The 18828-nt window shown below is 44.7% G+C and overlaps 1 protein-coding gene across 1 annotated transcript in view; it reads left to right on the top strand.

Moving 5' to 3' along the window:
- man1a1 (mannosidase, alpha, class 1A, member 1) overlaps positions 1-18828 on the top strand; it is a gene marked incomplete at its 3' end in the record, with an annotated part of 483045 nt that overhangs the window by 349465 nt on the left and 114752 nt on the right. Inside the window, 2 exon segments of the mRNA XM_084313823.1 lie at positions 6337-6460; positions 12635-12728. Of these exon segments, the coding sequence (XP_084169949.1) occupies positions 6337-6460; positions 12635-12728 (218 nt within the window).

The following is an 18828-nucleotide window of genomic DNA, read 5'->3' as shown; positions in this document are numbered from 1 at the left end:
AGGCCGCAGGCTGATCTACGGGGAAATGCTCCTCTCCAACCAGCTTCATTCAGTGGACATGTTACATAAGCAGCAGCTCTATTTAACTGGGTTCTAGTGTGTCGTCATGACAACCCTAGTCTGGTCATTGTGTTGCTTCCACCAACCTGGGACGTCTTTGTTAGGTGATTGATGTTGTTATGTGAGTGTTGTTGTTTGTTAGGTGATTGATGTTGTTATGCGAGTGTTGTTGTTTGTTAGGTGATTGATGTTGTTATGTGAGTGTTGTTGTTTGTTAGGTGATTGATGTTATGTGAGTGTTGTTGTTTGTTAGGTGATTGATGTTGTTATGCAAGTGTTGTTGTTTGTTAGGTGATTGATGTTGTTATGCGAGTGTTGTTGTTTGTTAGGTGATTGATGTTGTTATGCGAGTGTTGTTGTTTGTTAGGTGATTGATGTTGTTATGTGAGGGTTTGTTGTTGTTGTTGTTTGTTTGTTAGGTGAGCCGCTCATCCTCCAACCCTCATCTCTTGGTTTCAAAGAGACTTTTTATTTTTTTTGGCGATTGCATACCCAAAGTATTTTTTGATTTATTAGGCTATACTTTATACTTATAGCACATGCATGAGTCTGGTCTCTTTTGGAAGGTAACTGGTGACTGGTCTGTTCAGGACCGCTCACAACCGGACCTGGTCATTCATCCGAACGGCTTGTCAAATGAAACTCACCAGATGTTTTGTCTTGTAACTTGAGAATGGAATCACGCAATAGGTTGAGTGTGGTGACGATCGAAAGGCGTCAAATTCAAATTTCCAACAATGTATTGGTTGATCGGGGAAAACGCAGCCCGGAGCCGACAGACAGGGTGCAAAGTGATGTGACATGCGTGCGAGTGCGTGACGGCCCATATTCAGGGCCGTCCGATCTTTAACACATTCTGCGCCATCGCTTAATGCGCGAGAGGGCGCTAGAACGCCACCGCTTTAATCAATGGGGGGGACTGCGAGATTTGCAAGTGCTTAAAATATATCTTATATTATAGCTATGGGTCTAATACACTCGTAGATTATCAGTGAGTTGCTTCCAGTCAACATGTACAAAACGGATTGTTTTTTCATCCGTACATTTCCGTTTTATACCGTTTTGAATATGAATATAGTTTTGGTGATTCTTGGTAATCCCAGGAAAAGACGCGATAATAGCCCTTTAGTGGAATACACTAAACAGTAAACGCATTGTAATTTTTCGCCTGATTATCTGATCATCCTGAAATCAACGCTAGATCATCGTTATTATCCTTCCTCATGCAAGAATGAAAAGGGCCTTGTAGCGTGAGGCTCCCCCAGTCCCCTCCTGCACCCAACGGCACACAGCACCACACCACACACAGCCGCGATCGTGGTAGAAAGAAATATCAGATCAATGCAAGATTTTATATATAGAGTCCTTACCTGGTATCTGATGTAATGCAAAAGAAATAATCCAATTATCTGATCGCCATTCCAAATACTGCTCGTGGAGGTCCGTCCCACATTACCGAGCGTTACACATGGGCAGGCGGGTGGGGTTACTGTTCCATGCCATCGTTGTATAGGCCTACCTCGCCTGAGTATTTAAACCCCGCCCGCGCAGCTCGGATCGTCCCAGAAAAGAAACTACACCATTTATAATGGAGTGCAATACCAGCTGGAAGGCGTAGGCGGCGGTATTTGCCCTTTTGTGAGCTCAGACCCATTCCCAATGATAACATCAGGCTGGATGGATGAAAATGAAGGGATATCGCTAATAAAATAAATAACGATTAAAACCTGTAGGATCTGTAAAAAAGAGCCAGTCTTGGTATTCCACTTTGTTTACCTGTTTTGTTTTGGTCTGGGTTGGAGTTGAGTAGCTTATTATACTGTGAATGTCTGCAGCCCTCTCTTGTCAGAGCCTGAGGTGTATTCAGTAGTAGCAACCCATCCCCCCTATCCCCCACTCAACTCCCAACCCACACATCAAACCAAAACAAAACTAAATGTACACAAAATGTAATACCAAGCAGGGCTATTTTGCCTATAGGTTGCTGTTCGACAGCATTATATATTTTACATTTAGGCCTAAAAGAAAAAATGGTTTGGATCCGGTTGCCGACCGACCCTGCCGATTTAGGTGCGACCCAATTTATTTTATGAGTTTACTTTTTTTTTCTTTAAAAAAAATATATATATATTATTATTATTTCTTTTTTTTTACAATAAAGTTTCATAACAGATCTTAGTAAAACCTTTAGTATTATGTATATTGAACATGCTGGCAGAGTACATGCATCCATGTTGTTGTGAACATTTTAATTAAATAAAGAAATTCCCTATCCATAGTTGCTGTGGGAAACATTTTAATAAAATAAATTCCCCTACCTACCCATCAGGCCTTAACTGACAACCAACAGGAACCAAACAATATTTTTTTTATTGCCTTATAGACCAAAGAATATTTGTTAATATTAATGTGATGCCTGAGAGATAATAACTTATAAATAAATAAATAACTTGTTCAACATTAAATAATAATGACTAATCGACTGAAAACAAAGTCTTATTTGACTAAAAGCCTTAGCAACCAATGAGCCGTCTACTTGGCTCAGACAGGGCAGCTCTAGCAAGTTAAGTCTGTTTGTTTGGCATCAAAGCCCCTCCCAGCTGCCTTTACTGTTGCCAGGGATTTGGGTTTCATGTCGGGGATTTGCGGGAAGGACAGAGCGGAGTTATAAGCGGGGTGTGTTTGATTTAGTCTCCTGGACCTCTGTGAAGGGATTTACCTTTCACCACACAGCTTAGAAATGGATTTGGAAAGGAAGCTGATAGAGGGAGAAAGAGGGAGAAAGAGAGAGAGAGAGAGGGGAAGACACAAAACACATACTGTACTACATACACATAAACGCCTCCATCGCCTCTCCTGGCCATCTCCGCGTTGTGTATTGTTTTGTATTATGGAGGCAATCGTTTGGTGGAATTCTCACTCCCACCACGTGCTTACTGGCTAAAACCCCCATCTCTTCTTCCGTGTTGCATTCAGAAAACATTGAACATTGAAAGTCCAGGTTGTATCAAAAGGATGTTTATTTACCATAAACAAAGGTCTCATACAGAATAAAAATGTATTGAAAGTCTTTAGAGGTCTAAGGGGAAAGCTAAGAAAATATCCATCTGTCCATTTGCCTTCCCCCCTGCTCTCTCTCTCTCTCTCTCTCTCTCTCTCTCTCTCTCTCTCTCTCTCTCTCTCTCTCTCTCTCTCTCTCTCTCTCTCTCTCTCCTCTCTCTCTCTCTCTCTCTCTCTCTCTCTCTCTCTCAGAGTTATTATATGTTGTACCACTGTATTGCACATCGTCGTGGGCAAGACCACCCGCATTTCATTGTATACTTGTATGCCGTGACCAATTAAAACTCTTGTGTGTGTGTGTGTGTGTGTGTGTGTGTGTGTGTGTGTGTGTGTGTGTGTGTGTGTGTGTGTGTGTGTGTGTGTGTGTGTGTGTGTGTGTGGTGTGTGTGTGTGTGTGTGTGTGTGTGTGTGTGTGTGTGTGTGTGTGTGTGTGTGTGTGTGTGTGTGTGTGTGTGTGTGTGTGTGTGTGTGTGTGTGTGTGTGTGTGTGTGTGTGTGCGCACACCAAACTGTTGGCAAGGTTCTGTGCATCTGTAGTGTAGCCAGGTAGTGTGATGGAGACAGTGTCTCCCATAAGTGGGGCTGTTTATTGGCAAGCATCCGACCATACATACCATACATAGCACCATATATATTTATCTCCCACCCACCCACCCCCTCCCAATGTACAGTATCATCCCCATCATATGTATATACTCTCTGTCAGGATCTATGGGTAACAGTACTGTATATTTGCATATCATATATGTCACAAATGTAACAGTACAATATACCTGTATGTCATGTATGTCCCTATGGCATAAATGTCATGATATCATATATGTTGTGTATGTCATAAATGTCACTATGATTGAAAATGGGGGACCCTGATGTAAACAAGATGTAAACAAGACAACGTCTTTCTCTGGTCTGCATCCCCTTAACAATTGTGTGTATTGAGCCGTACTGTATTGTACCCATTCTGCAATCTGTTAAATAAAATGTTCATTCATTCATTCATTCATTCATATATCATCACCATATATACATTTGTGATTGACAATCTTTGTTGTGATATTTTTATGAGCATAAACATTTATGTCATCAACATTTGGTTGAAAACAAAATAGTCCACTACAAACGTGACCAAAACATTTAAAATAAAATGTATTTGCCATGAAGGCTAAACATGTTGTATTATTTCAGTTAACAAACTTTGCCATCTTATTATATTGAAACGTGTTTTTTTTATCGAATGTATAGTACATTTTGCTCTGGTAATTCACTGGAAATCCACCCCTCTGGTGGGATCAAGATAATCCAGTTTTTTGGGATCAAACTGATCCCAATCCTGTGTTGTCGGTTTGAACTACCCGTTTGAATATTTGATCCAGATTAAAGCTTGGATTTGATTTCCTGATCTGATCGGATATCAAAGTGATCCTAATCCTGTTTTTTGGGTTTCAACTATATAAAATCCAAGCTTTAATCTGGATCAAATCTGCAAAACGGGTAGTTCAAACCGAGGTTCTTTTTAACCAAGTTACTGAAATATCAGCAGCTCAAGCTGAACATCTCACAACTAGGCTACAAGTGTCAACTTTTAGTTTTAATTGTTGGCAGCCTGGGTCATGTTCACCAGCTGGTGGTTAGGGGCCTTCAGACGGGCCCACATCTCCAAGAGAAAAGGCTAAACAGTTAGCAAGGTATTGCTCTATATCTGCTATTATTGGTAGCCGCTCTATTTGGAGACGGCGTTGCTTTTTGTACCCATAGAGTAGATATAGTTTTACGGAAATACTATTGTATCTGTTTTTCAAACATCATCTGTGTCAATATTGTATGTGTACGATGAATGTTGCACAGTCACAAACGTAATTGAATGACTCCCAATGAGATAATTGCACTGTCAGTGTTTATGTCCTTAATGTACTCTGTATTTATGTGGACATAAATAAAGCATCTAAAATGTGTGTGTGTGTGTGTGTGTGTGTGTGTGTGTGTGTGTGTGTGTGTGTGTGTGTGTGTGTGTGTGTGTGTGTGTGTGTGTGTGTGTGTGTGTGTGTGGTGTGTGTGTGTGTGTGTGTGTGTGTGTGTGTGTGTGTGTGTGTGTGTGTGTGTGTGTGTGTGTGTGTGAACCACACTGTTCTTGGCATACACCCTCCTCCTCTCCTTCACATCCCCCATTTTTGTCTCTACCACGTTAGCTGATGAATAGCTCTTCCCAAGGGTGTGTGTGTGTGTGTGTGTGTGTGTGTGTGTGTGTGTGTGTGTGTGTGTGTGTGTGAGACTCACTCCCAGGCTTGTGAATAGGAAATGTGTATTCATGAATCAGAATCACCACCAATGCCAGTGTCATCACTCCAAACGATCTGCTACTGACCCTAATGACCCAACACACACACGTGTGCGCACGCGCATGCACTTACACACACATGCACACACGCACATGCACACACAGTGTCTAATGTGTTAAATCATCTGCTCTTGACAGAGGATTGACAGCTTGGCGGCATCCACACTGTGAGCAGATGGGACGGCCTGTCACCACAAGACCATTCAAACTGACACACGTCACATGACTTGACACGGTCACATGACTTGACCACGGTCACATGACTTGACACGGTCACATCGGCACTGCTAAAGGTCAAAGTCTGGAGGAGTCAGATGACCTGTGATGAATGGTTTACTGAAGAATAGTCTGTGCACATGGAACGTATAGCCTATATAGACCTTTTCAATGGAATTATGTTTGCTATGGCAACAGCTTAGTTTGGGCCATTTATATTAGCAAACACTTCAACAGGAAATAAACTCGGAATGTTTATGTTGTCAAGTTTGAAAAGGTATGTCACCCTTTGTTTGACCTGTACAATTAAAGTTCCTCTCTCTCTCTCTCTCCCTCTCTCTCTCTTTCTCTCTCTCTCTCTCTCTCTCTCTCTCTCTCTCTCTCTCTCTCTCTCTCTCTCTCTCTCTCTCTCTCTCTCTCTCTCTCTCTCTCTCTCTCTCTCTCTCTCTCTCTCTGTCTCTGTCTCTGTCTCTGTCTCTGTCTCTGTCTCTGTCTCTGTCTCTCTCTCTCTCTCTCTGTCTCTGTCTCTGTCTCTCTCTCTCTCTCTCTGTCTCTGTCTCTCTCTCTCTCTCTCTCTCTCCTCTCTCTCTCTCTCTCTCTCTCTCTCTCTCTCTCTCTCTCTCTCTCTCTCTCTCTCTCTCTCTCTCTCTGTCTCTCTGTCTCTAGTGGGATAGGGAGGAACTGGCCGTGGGCGTCAGGTGGCAGCAGCATCCTTGCAGAGTACGGCACTTTGCATCTGGAGTTCATGCACCTCAGCAAGCTGTCTGGAAAACCTGAGTTTGCCCAGAAGGTGAGAGAGTGAGAGATGAACGGAGTGTTGGTTGGGTGGGTGGAGGGTATTAGGGCTGAGTTCGCCAGTAGGTGAGAGATGAACGGAGTGTTGGTTGGGTGGGTGGAGGGCATTAGGGCTGAGTTTGCCCAGTAGGTGAGAGAGTGAGAGATGAACGGAGTGTTGGTTGGGTGGTTGCAGGGAGTAGGGCTGCTTGATTATGGCAAAAAAATCATCATTTGATTGATATTGAAATCACGATTACTAAACACAATTTCCAATTGATTTGAGAACATCATATCATATGACGACTGAATTTGCTTTCCCTTTGTTCGCGACCAAAGGCCTGTCTTTCTGTTACCTTCTAGAAGTTACCAAGATGTTTCAAAATAACTGGAGAAACGTGCTGTGGCTCCATCCTCCCTCTCAACATGGAGGGGGGGGGGGCCCTGCTGTGAAGGAAGGGTGCACTGCATTTCACAACACAAGACAAAACGAGAGCAACACGGCATGCATTGATAATAGTCTTATCTCGATTATCTTGTTTTCATGATCGTTGGAAGACAACATCATAACTGAAATTGAAATTGTATTGATCGCTCCCGGCCCGAGGAGGGAGGTATGGATGGATGAATGGAGGGAGCTATGTGTGGTCATGACTGAGGAGGGAGAAAAAGAAAGAGAGAGAGAGAGATGGTTTTTGTCTTTTAATTCCTCCTCCTCCTGGTTGTACAGCTTCTCTCCGCTTTTGTCACAGCGTTGTCGTTACACAGTCAGGCTTTGTTTGATTCATTTAGTCATTTAGTGTAAAGTAAATGACACAATTAACCCTCTAAAGCCTACTTAGACAAAGGTTCACCTGGACATAGTGTTATATTTTTTTGCCAATTCTGAGTTTGTTCTTTGAGTCGGTATCAAATGTTATACCTTTTATTACTGGATTCAGGGGAACCTACCCTTTATTTCTGGTTCAGTGTAAAGTCATAATCATACGTTGTGTAGAATTATTGTTTTTTTTTTCAACATGGAAAGTTCTATTTAGGCTAAACGTCCATGTGAAGTTTGCGATTTTTAGCAGACAATGTGAAAATACACACATTTAGGTGTTGCCCTCATATTTGGACTAATACCCCCCCCCCCCCCCTAGCACTTCCATTGGCTATAGTGACAGATATAGATAGATAGATAGATAGATAGATAGATACAGCAGAGTAGATGCAGTCAGATACAGATTCAGATACAGATTTAAACAAACATCCAATGATATTAATGTTTTGCAAAACATGTCTAACATGTCTGTTGTGGGTGCGACACATGGGCGACGCTTTAGAGTGTTTACAAAAACCCCCTGCTGATCAGAGACTGGGAAATAATTGTTATCATTAGTATTTTTTTTTTATTCAGTCTAAAGCTGCTGGTGCCTCTGGGAGTCTGTGGAAAACCTTTGTTGCCTGTGAATGGGCTTGAAACGTGATGCAGAGCTTGTTCTTTTTCAGCTGGGCAGGTAAACCTCACTCTTGCTAATTTCTCGGAAGTTTCCCTGCTGCAATTTAATAAGTAATTTAATTTAATTAATGTATTGAGTCCTCAATGTAAAAACAAGGCATTAGCTAAGCACACTCGTGCTTTGCTTGGTCTGCAGCAGATAGTTTAGTTGGAAAGTCCCCTCCGAACTCGAGGTAACAGCAGTCGCATCTTTCCACCTGCGCGGCGCGATCTTTCAGCGTCAGGGGTCTGCGCTTTGGAGGGGCGCCGCCCCCATCGTTTCCTGATTATACTGCGCAGGCGCACCAACCGACCTGTAGGAGTCGCTGTCCACAACGCCCGATCCCCACCCATCAGTTCCCACCCCCTAATACTGCCAATGTGTATTAGTACGGACGACCAGCTAAACTGAAAGCAATGTGGAGCGCTGGGCTCAAACAGGCGAACCCAGCATCTCCGGTATTCGTGGTGAGCGCCTTGCCCACTGCACCACGTAGCCGCCCAGTTGAATACAATATTTAAATAATAAATAAGATTGCATGGGATCTCTGGGTGGCTGGCTCAATATCATCCTTGATTTCATCGAGTAGTTCAAGGTCAAGCCCAAGGTCAACTTTATTTATATAGCACATTTAAAACCAACCGAAGTTGCACCAAAGTGCTTTACAATATAAAAACGGAGAAATACAAAAAAATACAAAATACAGTATACACAAAATCAAAGGCTACAATACATTAAAACAATCACGACATGACCGGGGATGTATGGCTTACCAAGCCTCAAAAAGCCAATGAAAACAGGTGAGTCTTCAGCTGTGTTTTAAACATCTCTAGGGTCTGGGCAGACCTCATTTGCAGTGGAAGACGGTTCCACAATTTAGGGGCAGCCAGCGCAAAAGCGTGGTCGCTTTTGTTTTTAACCTAGACCTTTATGACATCTAAAAGTTATTTGTTTGATGACCTCAGTGCTTTAGCTGGGGTGCAAGCATGGAGAAGTTCAGCTAGGTACTGAGGGGCCAGGCCTTGAACACACACATCCCAATTTAAAATCAATCCTGAAGCGAACAGGGAGCCAGTGCAGGGAAGCCAGCACTGGTTTGATGTGTTTGCGCTTCTTTGTGTCGAGGATCATTTGCATAGAAGGGGAACATGTTCCGCCCATAGTACCTCATATACCTGCAATAGCACAGACGCACCGAGACACAATGCTGAGGGAAACGCAGTTTACATTTACATTTAGTCATTTAGCTGACGCTTTTATCCAAAGCGACTTATATGTTCTGTACGACAAGCCATCAGGAAGGGTACACTCTATCAGCTGAGTAACAATGTTCATCAAAGTGTTGAGTGCTACAGTGTAGGTTAGTTTATTAGGACAAGTGCATGACAGTACGGTTAGTTAGGGTTAGATCTTTTTTTTATTTTTTTTTCAGATAATGGTTGAAGAAGTGCGTCTTTAGTCGACGGTGAAAGATTGGACGTGTTTCGGCTGTCCTAACTGTGGTGGGTAGTTCATTCCACCATTGTGGAGCAAGGACTGAGAATAGGCGACTTCTCTTTGATGACCCTCCCGGAGCTTGGATAGGAGTAGGTCTGAGGCGGCCAGAAGATGCAGAGCGTAGGGGTCTTGAGGGTGTGTAGTTAGAGACCATTGACCGGAGGTAGGCGGGAGCAGTTCCCTTTGCCGCACGGTATGCTAGGTCGAGGGCCTTGAAGCGGATTCGTGCAGCAATGGGGAGCCAGTGCAGGTCCCTAAGAAGTGGGGTGACATGGGCCGGCCGACTTCGGTAGGTTTGAGATCAGGCGGGCCGCTGCGTTCTGAATGAGTTGAAAGAGGCTTAGTGGCAGTGGCCGGGAGGCCAGCGAGCAGTGCGTTGCAGTAGTCGAGGCGGGAGATGACTGTTGATTGGACGAGGAGTTGGGTGGCTTCTTTTGTCAGGAAGGGGCGGATCCTTCTGACGTTGCTCAGGAGGAATCTGCAAGTTCTGGTTGTCGCTGCGATGTGACCAGAGAAGTTCAACTCGTCGTCGAGGACAACACCAAGGTTCTTGGCGGTCGGGGACGCGGTCACAGCTGCATTCTTGACTGTGATGGAAAGGTCGGTCAGGGCGGAAGATTTGGCCGGCAGGTGGAGCAATTCTGTTTTGCTTAGGTTCAGTTTGAGGTGGTTGGTCGTCATCCAGACAGAGATGTCGGACAGACAGGCCGAGATCCGCTCAGAGACGTGGATATCTGAGGGAGGGAAGGAGAGGAAGAGTTGAGTATCGTCGGCATAACAATGGTAGGAGAAGCCATGAGACGTGATAATGTTACCCAGTGATTTAGTGTAGAGGGAGAAGAGAAGGGGTCCTAAAACCGAGCCCTGGGGGACACCCGTCCGCAGGGGGCGGGTGGCCGACAGGGTCCCTCTCCATGACACTTGGTAGGAGCGGTCATTGAGGTATGATGACAGCCATGTCAGCGCAGAGCCAGCCACTCCCATTCCTGCGAGGGCCGCGAGGAGGATCTGGTGGTTGACTGTGTCGAAGGCTGCAGATAGATCTAGGAGAATCAGGACAGAGGAGAGGCCTTTCGCTTTTGCTAAGTGAAGTGCCTCTGTGACTGCAATGAGGGCTGTCTCTGTGGAGTGACCAGTCCTGAAGCCTGACTGATTAGGGTCTAGGAGGTCATTCTGTAAGAGATAAGCAGTAAGTTGGTTGGATACAGCACGTTCAAGTGTTTTAGAAAGGAAGGAGAGAAGAGAGACAGGACGGTAGTTGCCTATGACGGTAGGGTTCAGGGATGGTTTTTTTATGAGGGGCGTGACTCTGGCTTGTTTTAGGGAGGTGGGGACCACCCCCGAGTTGAGTGAGGAGTTGATGGTTGCAGTTAGGAATGGGAGGATGTCTGGTGCTATGGTCTGGAGGAGTGGGGAGGGTAGCCGGTCCAGCTGGCATGTAGTCGGACGGTTCGACGTTACCAGTGTCAGGGTCTCGGCTTCTGTAATGGGAGAGAAAGATGACAGAGTGAAGGATGAGGTTCTCGATTCAGCATTTGGAATGGGTGGGGGTTGGGAGAAGGAGCTGCGGATGTTCTCCACTTTTTCCTCAAAGAAGATCGCAAAGTCTTCAGCAGAGAAAGATGAGGGAGGGGGGGGTGGGGGGGGGAGTGAGGAGGGAGGACATGGTAGCATGCAGTTTGCGTAGATTCTTGGCAGAAGCCTCGATCCTATGGTGAAAGAAAGAAGCTTTGGCATTAGTAATGGTTTTGGAGAATGTTAACAAGAGGTTGTGATATGTGTCGATGTCAGCAGTGAGGCGTGACTTTCTATACTTCCTTTCAGCTGCTCTCAGGACCTGTCTTTGCAGTTACCACCTCATTTCACCCGTTGCGCTTCCTTTGTGAATAACGAACTGTTAAATCTGGATTTAGTACCACCAGGCCCGGTACAGGGCAGCAAAGAATGTGTTATTAAATCATAAGTACAGTTACGTTTACAGAAAGGTAAAGAAACAATATACGTTGTATTTTATGGCAATAACGTTGAGGTTTGTTCAACCCGTGTGAGATATAATCACGGCATTCACGTCAATATTTGTCAAAGAAAGATGGTTAGGCTTCCTATGTCTGCGGCTAGTGTGAGCTGGGTAGTGTAGTTTTATGAAATGTCGACGTCCATCGAAAGCCCTGGGTCTCCTCTTTCTCATGACTACAACGATTTCGATGTCCTTGCGTCTAAATCATCCGGTTTCCGATGCAATGCGCAGAGATTTTTATAAGCTCATATTTCGCTGACTTAAAATCATTGCTAAACAAACGTACACTTTGACGGTACTCGACGGTAACCGTCGGTAGTGTGATAGTAAAGGGTTAACCTACTGTCGTGTGGCAGTGAAAGGGTTAAGAGGGTATCCAAGATCTAAATTCTCACATACATTGCTACTGAAATAGATTGTGTGTGTTGACATGCAGAGCAGGTGCACTTCTTCTAATTGCCTCCTTGGTTGTGGGCAATTACACAACCTACAAGCTACCGTCGATACTTTAGGAAAAACACCCAATGAGTGGAAATAGCGACACTTCAAAGGAGGAAGAGATGCAAGACTTTTGGTGCAGGTTCACTTCACATCAGGCAGTGCCTTTATCAGAGCGTCATGAAAACATGATGGTACTGACCTCCCTTTTTGTATTACATGCAGTCACCCCCCCCCCCCCCACCTGTGTTGGGGGAGGTGCTTAGTAATTATCTCCCCATCTCCCATGTCCATCCCACTGCCGTTGTGTCCTTGGGCAAGACACTTAACCTACTTGCCTCGTATGAATGTGTATGCATGTGAATGAATGTTGGTGGTGGTCGGAGGGGCCGTAGGCGTTGATTATTCGCCACGCTTCCGTGAGTCTGCCTCAGGGCAGCTCTGGCTGCAATTGTAGCTTACCACCACCGGTATGACTGTGTATGAACGAATAATGGACTCTGTGAAGCGCTCTGGGTGCCATGAAGAGCGCTATATAAATCCAAGTCATTATTATTATTATTATTATTATTATGTCAATGAGTGTGTTGAGTGTGGGGGGTGTACTTGTGTGATTGCCAGTATGTTGAACATGTGTAGCAATTGTGGTTATTTTCAGTAGTTTTGACCATGTGGTGTTGTTGCATAATATATTTTCAGTGTGTGTTTGTGTCATCTTCAGGGTTTTGAGTCTATGTTGTGCTTGTGTGATTTTCAGGTGATGAACATTCGGAAAGTTCTAAATCGCCTGGACAAGCCTCAGGGGCTGTATCCAAACTACTTGAACCCAAACAGTGGCCAGTGGGGCCAGCGTAAGTGTTCCTCTCCTCTCCTCTCCTCTCCTCTCCTCTCCTCTCCTCTCCTCTCCTCTCCTCTCCTCTCCTCTCTTCTCTTCTCTTCTCTTCTCTTCTCTTCTCTTCTCTTCTCTTCTCTTCTCTTCTCTTCTCTTCTCTTCTCTTCTCTTCTCTTCTCTTCTCTTCTTCTCTTCTCTTCTCTTCTCTCTCTCTTCTCTCCTCTTTTTTCCTCTCCTCTCCTCTCTTCTTCTCTCCTCTCCTCTCCTCTCTTCTTCTCTCCTCTCCTCTCCTCTCTATGGTTGTCAATACCCCCCCCCCCCCCACACAACCCCACCCAACCTCCTCCAATGTACAGTTTTTACGTCAAATGTATATACTCCCTTTTCTGGACTATTTTTGTATCACAAACAGCACTGTATTTGCAAATCTGGTATGTCATAAATGTATAGATGTAGCAGTACTGTCTATCTGTATGTCATGTATGTCATATATGTCCTGATTAATTGAAAATGGGGGACCCTGATGTAAACAAGACGAAAGTCTGTCTCTGGTCTGCATTCCCTTAACAATTGTGTGTATTGAGCTGTACTGTATTGTACCCATTCTGCAATCTGTTAATAAAGTTTTCAATCAATCAATCAATCCTCTCCTCTCCTCTCTTCTTCTCTCCTCTCTTCTCCTCTCCTCTCCTCTCCTCTCCTCTCCTCTCCTCTCTTCTTCTATCCTCCTCTCTCTCTTCTTCTCTCCTCTCCTCTCCTCTCTTCTTCTATCCTCTCCTCTCCTCTCTCTCTTCTTCTCTCCTCTCCTCTCCTCTCCTCTCCTCTCTTCTTCTATCCTCTCCTCTCCTCTCCTCTCTCTCTTCTTCTCTCCTCTCCTCTCCTCTCCTCTCCTCTCTTCTTCTATCCTCTCCTCTCCTCTCCTCTCCTCTCTTCTTCTCTCCTCTCCTCTCTCTCCTATAAGTCTACCTCCTATATCTCTCTCTATCTATGGCTGCTTTTTTATATAGCGCTTTTATCCAAAGCGCTTTACAATTTGTTACTCACATTTTACCCATTCATTCACACATTCACTCACACATTCACACACCGACGGTGGAGGCAACCATGCAAGGTGACAACCTGCTCATCGGGAGCAGTTAGGGGTTAAGTGTCTTGCTCAAGGACACATCGACATGCTCCTCTCTCTATCATCTCTGCTTCATCTCTCTATTATCTATCTGATTCATCTCTATCCCTCTCTCTCTTCTTCCTCTCTCTATCCCCATCTTACCCTTCCTCTCTCTATCTCTCTCTCACCATTCCTCTCTCAACACCCTCCATCTCTCTCTCACACCATCCTCTCTCTCTGGCCCTCTCTCTCTCTCTCTCACACACACACACACACACACACACACACACACACACACACACACACACACACACACACACACACACGCACACACACACACACCACCCTCTCTATTTCTCACCATTCCTCTCTCACCACTCTATATATCTCTCTCTTTCTCTCTCTCACACCACTCTCTTTCTCTCTGGCCCTCTCTCTCCCTCTCTCTTCATATCTTGCTCTCTCTCCTCTTAGGGCTGAACGATTAATCGATTTTAAATCGAAATCGCGATTTGGAATGATGCAATTAGCAAATCGCAAAAAAAATAATAATCGCAATTATTATTATTATTATTATTTTTTTACCAGGAAGTCCCATTGAGATACAAGATCTCCTTTGCAAGGGAAACCTGGCCAAGATGACAGCAATAACATTTGCAATACATCACACAGCAATAAAATGTGCGATACATCACACAAGAACATAATAAAAGTGCATGTATACAATATACAATACATCACATGTAAACACAAAAACACCTAAACACAAAGCAGAATAGTCTACATGATAGTAAAAGTGTATATTACAATAAAAAAATTATAATACAGGGTGCTCCAGTAGCACACCATATAGCGCGCTGAGTCGCGAAGCGGTCGCCCCGGGTTCGCTTCCCAGTCCCGGTGACCATTTGCCGCATGTCCTCCCCTCTTCTCCTCCCTCTCTCCTCTTGTCGGTCCTGCGTGGCCAGAAAAAGCTGTGAAAAGCGTGTGTGTGTGTGTGTGTGTGTGTGTGTGTGTGTGTGTGTGTGTGTGTGTGTGTGTGTGTGTGTGTGTGTGTGTGTGTGTGTGTGTGTGTGTGTGTGTGTGTGTGTGTGTGTGTGTGTGTGTGTGTGTGTGTGTGTGTGTGTGTGTGTGTGTGTGTGTGTGTGTGTGTGTGTGTGTGTGGTAACAGGGTATAATTATGACTCCATTACCAGACTGTCTACACAACTCTCTGATCACAGCTGCTGATAATGATAGCCTGGCAGGTTATAGAGAGAGAGCGCAAGGAATTACGCTCCCCAAATAGTATGGGGTTATAACAAGGTATTACCACTGTATACATAGACTATATAGTGCTTTTATCCAAAGTTCTTTACAACTTGTGCCTCAACTTGTACTGTAATGTTGTTGTAGGTTGTGTGTTAGGACCCCAGGAAGAATCGTCTTTCACCCATGGGTGTAGACTAATGGGGATCCATAAATAAACAAATAAACAGTCGCCCATTCACTGACTAACCGTGCAAGGTGCCAAAGGGGTTAAGTGTCTTGCTCAAGGATACTTCGATCCACTGCCCGGGATGAGTTGGAATCGAACCAGGAACCTTCTGGTTACCAGACGACCGCTCTACCTCCTGAGCCACTGTTGCCCATGGCTACTGGGTAACATAGAGAACTATGTTCTGTACACCTGCCGGCAGTATTTGTACATTTACAAAAAGTGTGGAGCAGCTGGTTCTTGAGGTCTCACACATGTAATGTTAGTGGCCATTAGTGGTCATTAGAGGTCATTAGAGGTCATTAGTGGTCATTAGAGGTCATTAGAGGTCATTAGTGGTCATTAGAGGTCAGCGGTTAGGGAGGCGCTGGCTGTTATGAACGACATTTACTCTGATAAATCTTGGCGATAACAAAATAATTCAGACTACAATTCTACCTCAAATACAGATTATACTCGTCTCAAACCAAGCTCTGATGATGATGAACAGCACAATACAGATTATACTCAAACCAAGCTCTGATGACGATGAACAGCACAATACAGATTATACTCCAACCAAGCTCTGATGACGATGAACAGCACAATACAGTTTATACTCCAACCAAGCTCAAAGCAATATTAATTTAACTCAAACCCCTACATCATTTCAGTAACATGAAATAAAGCACACACACATGAGTCATTAATTACGTTTGAGGGAAAGTCAACGCACCATGCATGAGAATCCCAGCGCCCCGGGCCGATGTAACTATTAGTTGAGGGGCGCAATATAAATAAATGTATCATATCATATCATATATGAAAGAAATTCCCTGGCGGAAATGTGCTGTGAATCGGAGCACTTGCTGATTACCGTAATTCTCTGACCAAATGGGCAGTTATCAACTGTAAATGGGCAGACTGTGGCAATGTATTAAATAGATGCAGGGCAGAAATGATATGATGGTATTGAACTGGATACTGTCATTTTTTGCAAGTACATTGGTATACTGTAATACCATGCCACCCTACATGGAATAGAGAGAGAGGGTAGAGAGAGAGGGTAGAGAGAGAGCATGGAATAGAGAGAGGGTAGAGAGAGAGCGAGGGGATAGAGAGAGAGCATGTGGAGTAGAGAGGGATAGAGAGAACATGGAATAGAGAGAGAGAGCATGGAATAGAGAGAGAGAACATGGAATAGAGAAATATGGGGTAGAGCGAGAGAGCGAACATGGAATAGAGGTGGAGAGATGGGGGAGAGAGAGGTAGAGAGGGAGAAAAAGAGAGGGGTAGAGAGAGAGGGAGAGAGATTTGATGATATCCCTCTACCCATCTTTCCTTCCTACCCCTATTTTCCACCACCACAACACACACACACACACACGTACACACACACACGGCCAATCCTATGAAGTGCAGTCAGTATTCAGGGATCTTCTATTATGTCTCTTACTGCTAATGGAAGAGTTACAGGATGGACTGGTCTGCCAACCAAACCGCCAACTACAATATATCCTATGATACATCAATATATCATATATATAATTTTGTCCAAGGAGATAGAAAAAAAAGAGAGAGAGAGAGCGAGATGTCAGTGATTGATGACAGCGAGCTGCAGGTGGAATAATAACGTAGGGATGGTTCCGAGTGACTGATCAAACGTGGGAATATTCAACGTGACGGAACGTTGTTATCATGTTGAATGTTGTTGAATGTTCAATCGGTGAAAACAAGTCAACATAAACACGATGGACAAACCGAGAGTGGTTTGCTGGGTAGTAGCTGCCTAACATTACAGCCTTCCTTGTGCTTTGGCAAGTTCACGTGTTGCCTACCTGTTGAAAGTATCTACAGAACCGCACGCAAATAATCACGCAGGGTAATTAACCAACGTTAGTTAGTTAGTTAGTAAGGCTGAGCCCGAACGTTCGTTAGTTACGCTGACATTCGGACATTAATTAATGGGTTCGAACGTTCGGTGAAAAAAAAATAAAGGAGGCGCACAGGGTTGAAGCGATGTGAAGAGGCGGCGCTCGGCTCAACCAGTATGGTCTGCCGGGCTGCCAAATAGGACGCTGCCGGCCTGTAGCTGGATACTATTGTCTCAACCAGAGCTTTCAACCAATGCAATAGAACAATTTTGATTGACAGGCGATTCTGCCAATTACGTCACACCGCTTGCACCCGCCTCTGCTGTTACCACCAATCGGCAAGCGTTTATTAGTTTTTTACTTCCGGCAATGCCGCCATTGATCTGCTTGCGAGAAGCACAACAGACTTACCGTAGCTAATACGTTAGCTCCCCGCCGAGAACGTAGATGAGGATGACCAAATGAGTCATAATGATTTTACTGCAACAAATGTTATAATAAAACAAAGCCTTTCTATACATGTATCTGATTGAAAACTTTATTAACAGACTGCAGAATGGGTACAACTCAGGGCTCTTATGAGCAACGGAAGCCCAAGGGGACGGCTGGGGCGCATGGTGCTCCCACTTAGGTGGGAGCACCATGGTTGACCGATGCCCAGGACGGGCGCGCATCTGTGGGCAGGGGGCGAAACTAGAGCCCGCCAAGCACCATTGGCGGTCAGTTTTTACGTTTGGCGACTACCACTGAGAGGTCTGTCTGCCATGTGGCGGGCAATCAAATAGTCATGTGAAAACCGAAAATCATGATCCAATTCTGAGCGGAGTTCTCACTCGCTGTCTCAGCACAGACACGCAGCGCATTGCTGCTCCTACCTCTCCCGCACCTGTTTCTGTATGCTGCTGCATGTAAACAGAGGCTATTGCCTCGGACAGTCACCGTGACGTTAGTCTAGTCAGTAGGACCTTCGTGAGATAACGTTAGCTACCGTTACAAAATGACCCAGTCAACTATTCACTTAGTTTAATACATGAGGCATTGTGTAACGTTATCCAGCCGGCTAGCTACTGATAGCTCTTGACATCAACAAATGCTCCAGCAATAGTCCAGTGCATAATACCTCCGTTGGTTAGGTAGCTCACGTTAGCCCACGTTAGCTCACTAGTCACTACGAAATGTCCCAGTAAACTAAATAGTGAACTGAGGCGTTGTCCCAATGCCATCCAGCAGTAGCTACAGATAGCTCCTGACATCAATGTCATACAACATGCGTATTCGAGCCCCTGGCTTACATCGCATGAGGGCTGCTGAATAGGGTCCAGCTGCAGCGCAGGAGAATCCTTGCATGCTGAATGTAGAGCTTAGGGTCCAGCTGCAGCGCCGGAGAATCCTTTCATAGCTGGAGGCCACTCGAGTATACACACAGACAGTGGAGCTGTTTGCAGACAGCGAGGTGGCAATGTCTCGCAGATAACACAATCACAAGTATGATTATATAATATATATATTTTATTAAAAAAAATGTAAAAAATTTGGCGGGTAAGAAATATGCTTGGCGGGTAGATTTTTCTCATCTACCCGCCACTGCCGGTGAGTCAAAAAGTTAATTTCGTGCCCTGTCCGTGGGGTAAGACGGCCGGTGAGAGCGCGGCGCAGAGCCAATGGCAGTGACATGATGGGA

This window comes from Notolepis coatsorum (assembly GCF_963971535.1).
Source record: "Notolepis coatsorum genome assembly, chromosome: 5".
In the NCBI taxonomy this organism is placed as follows: Eukaryota; Metazoa; Chordata; class Actinopteri; order Aulopiformes; family Paralepididae; genus Notolepis; species Notolepis coatsorum.
This window is presented reverse-complemented; position numbering and strand designations above follow the sequence as displayed.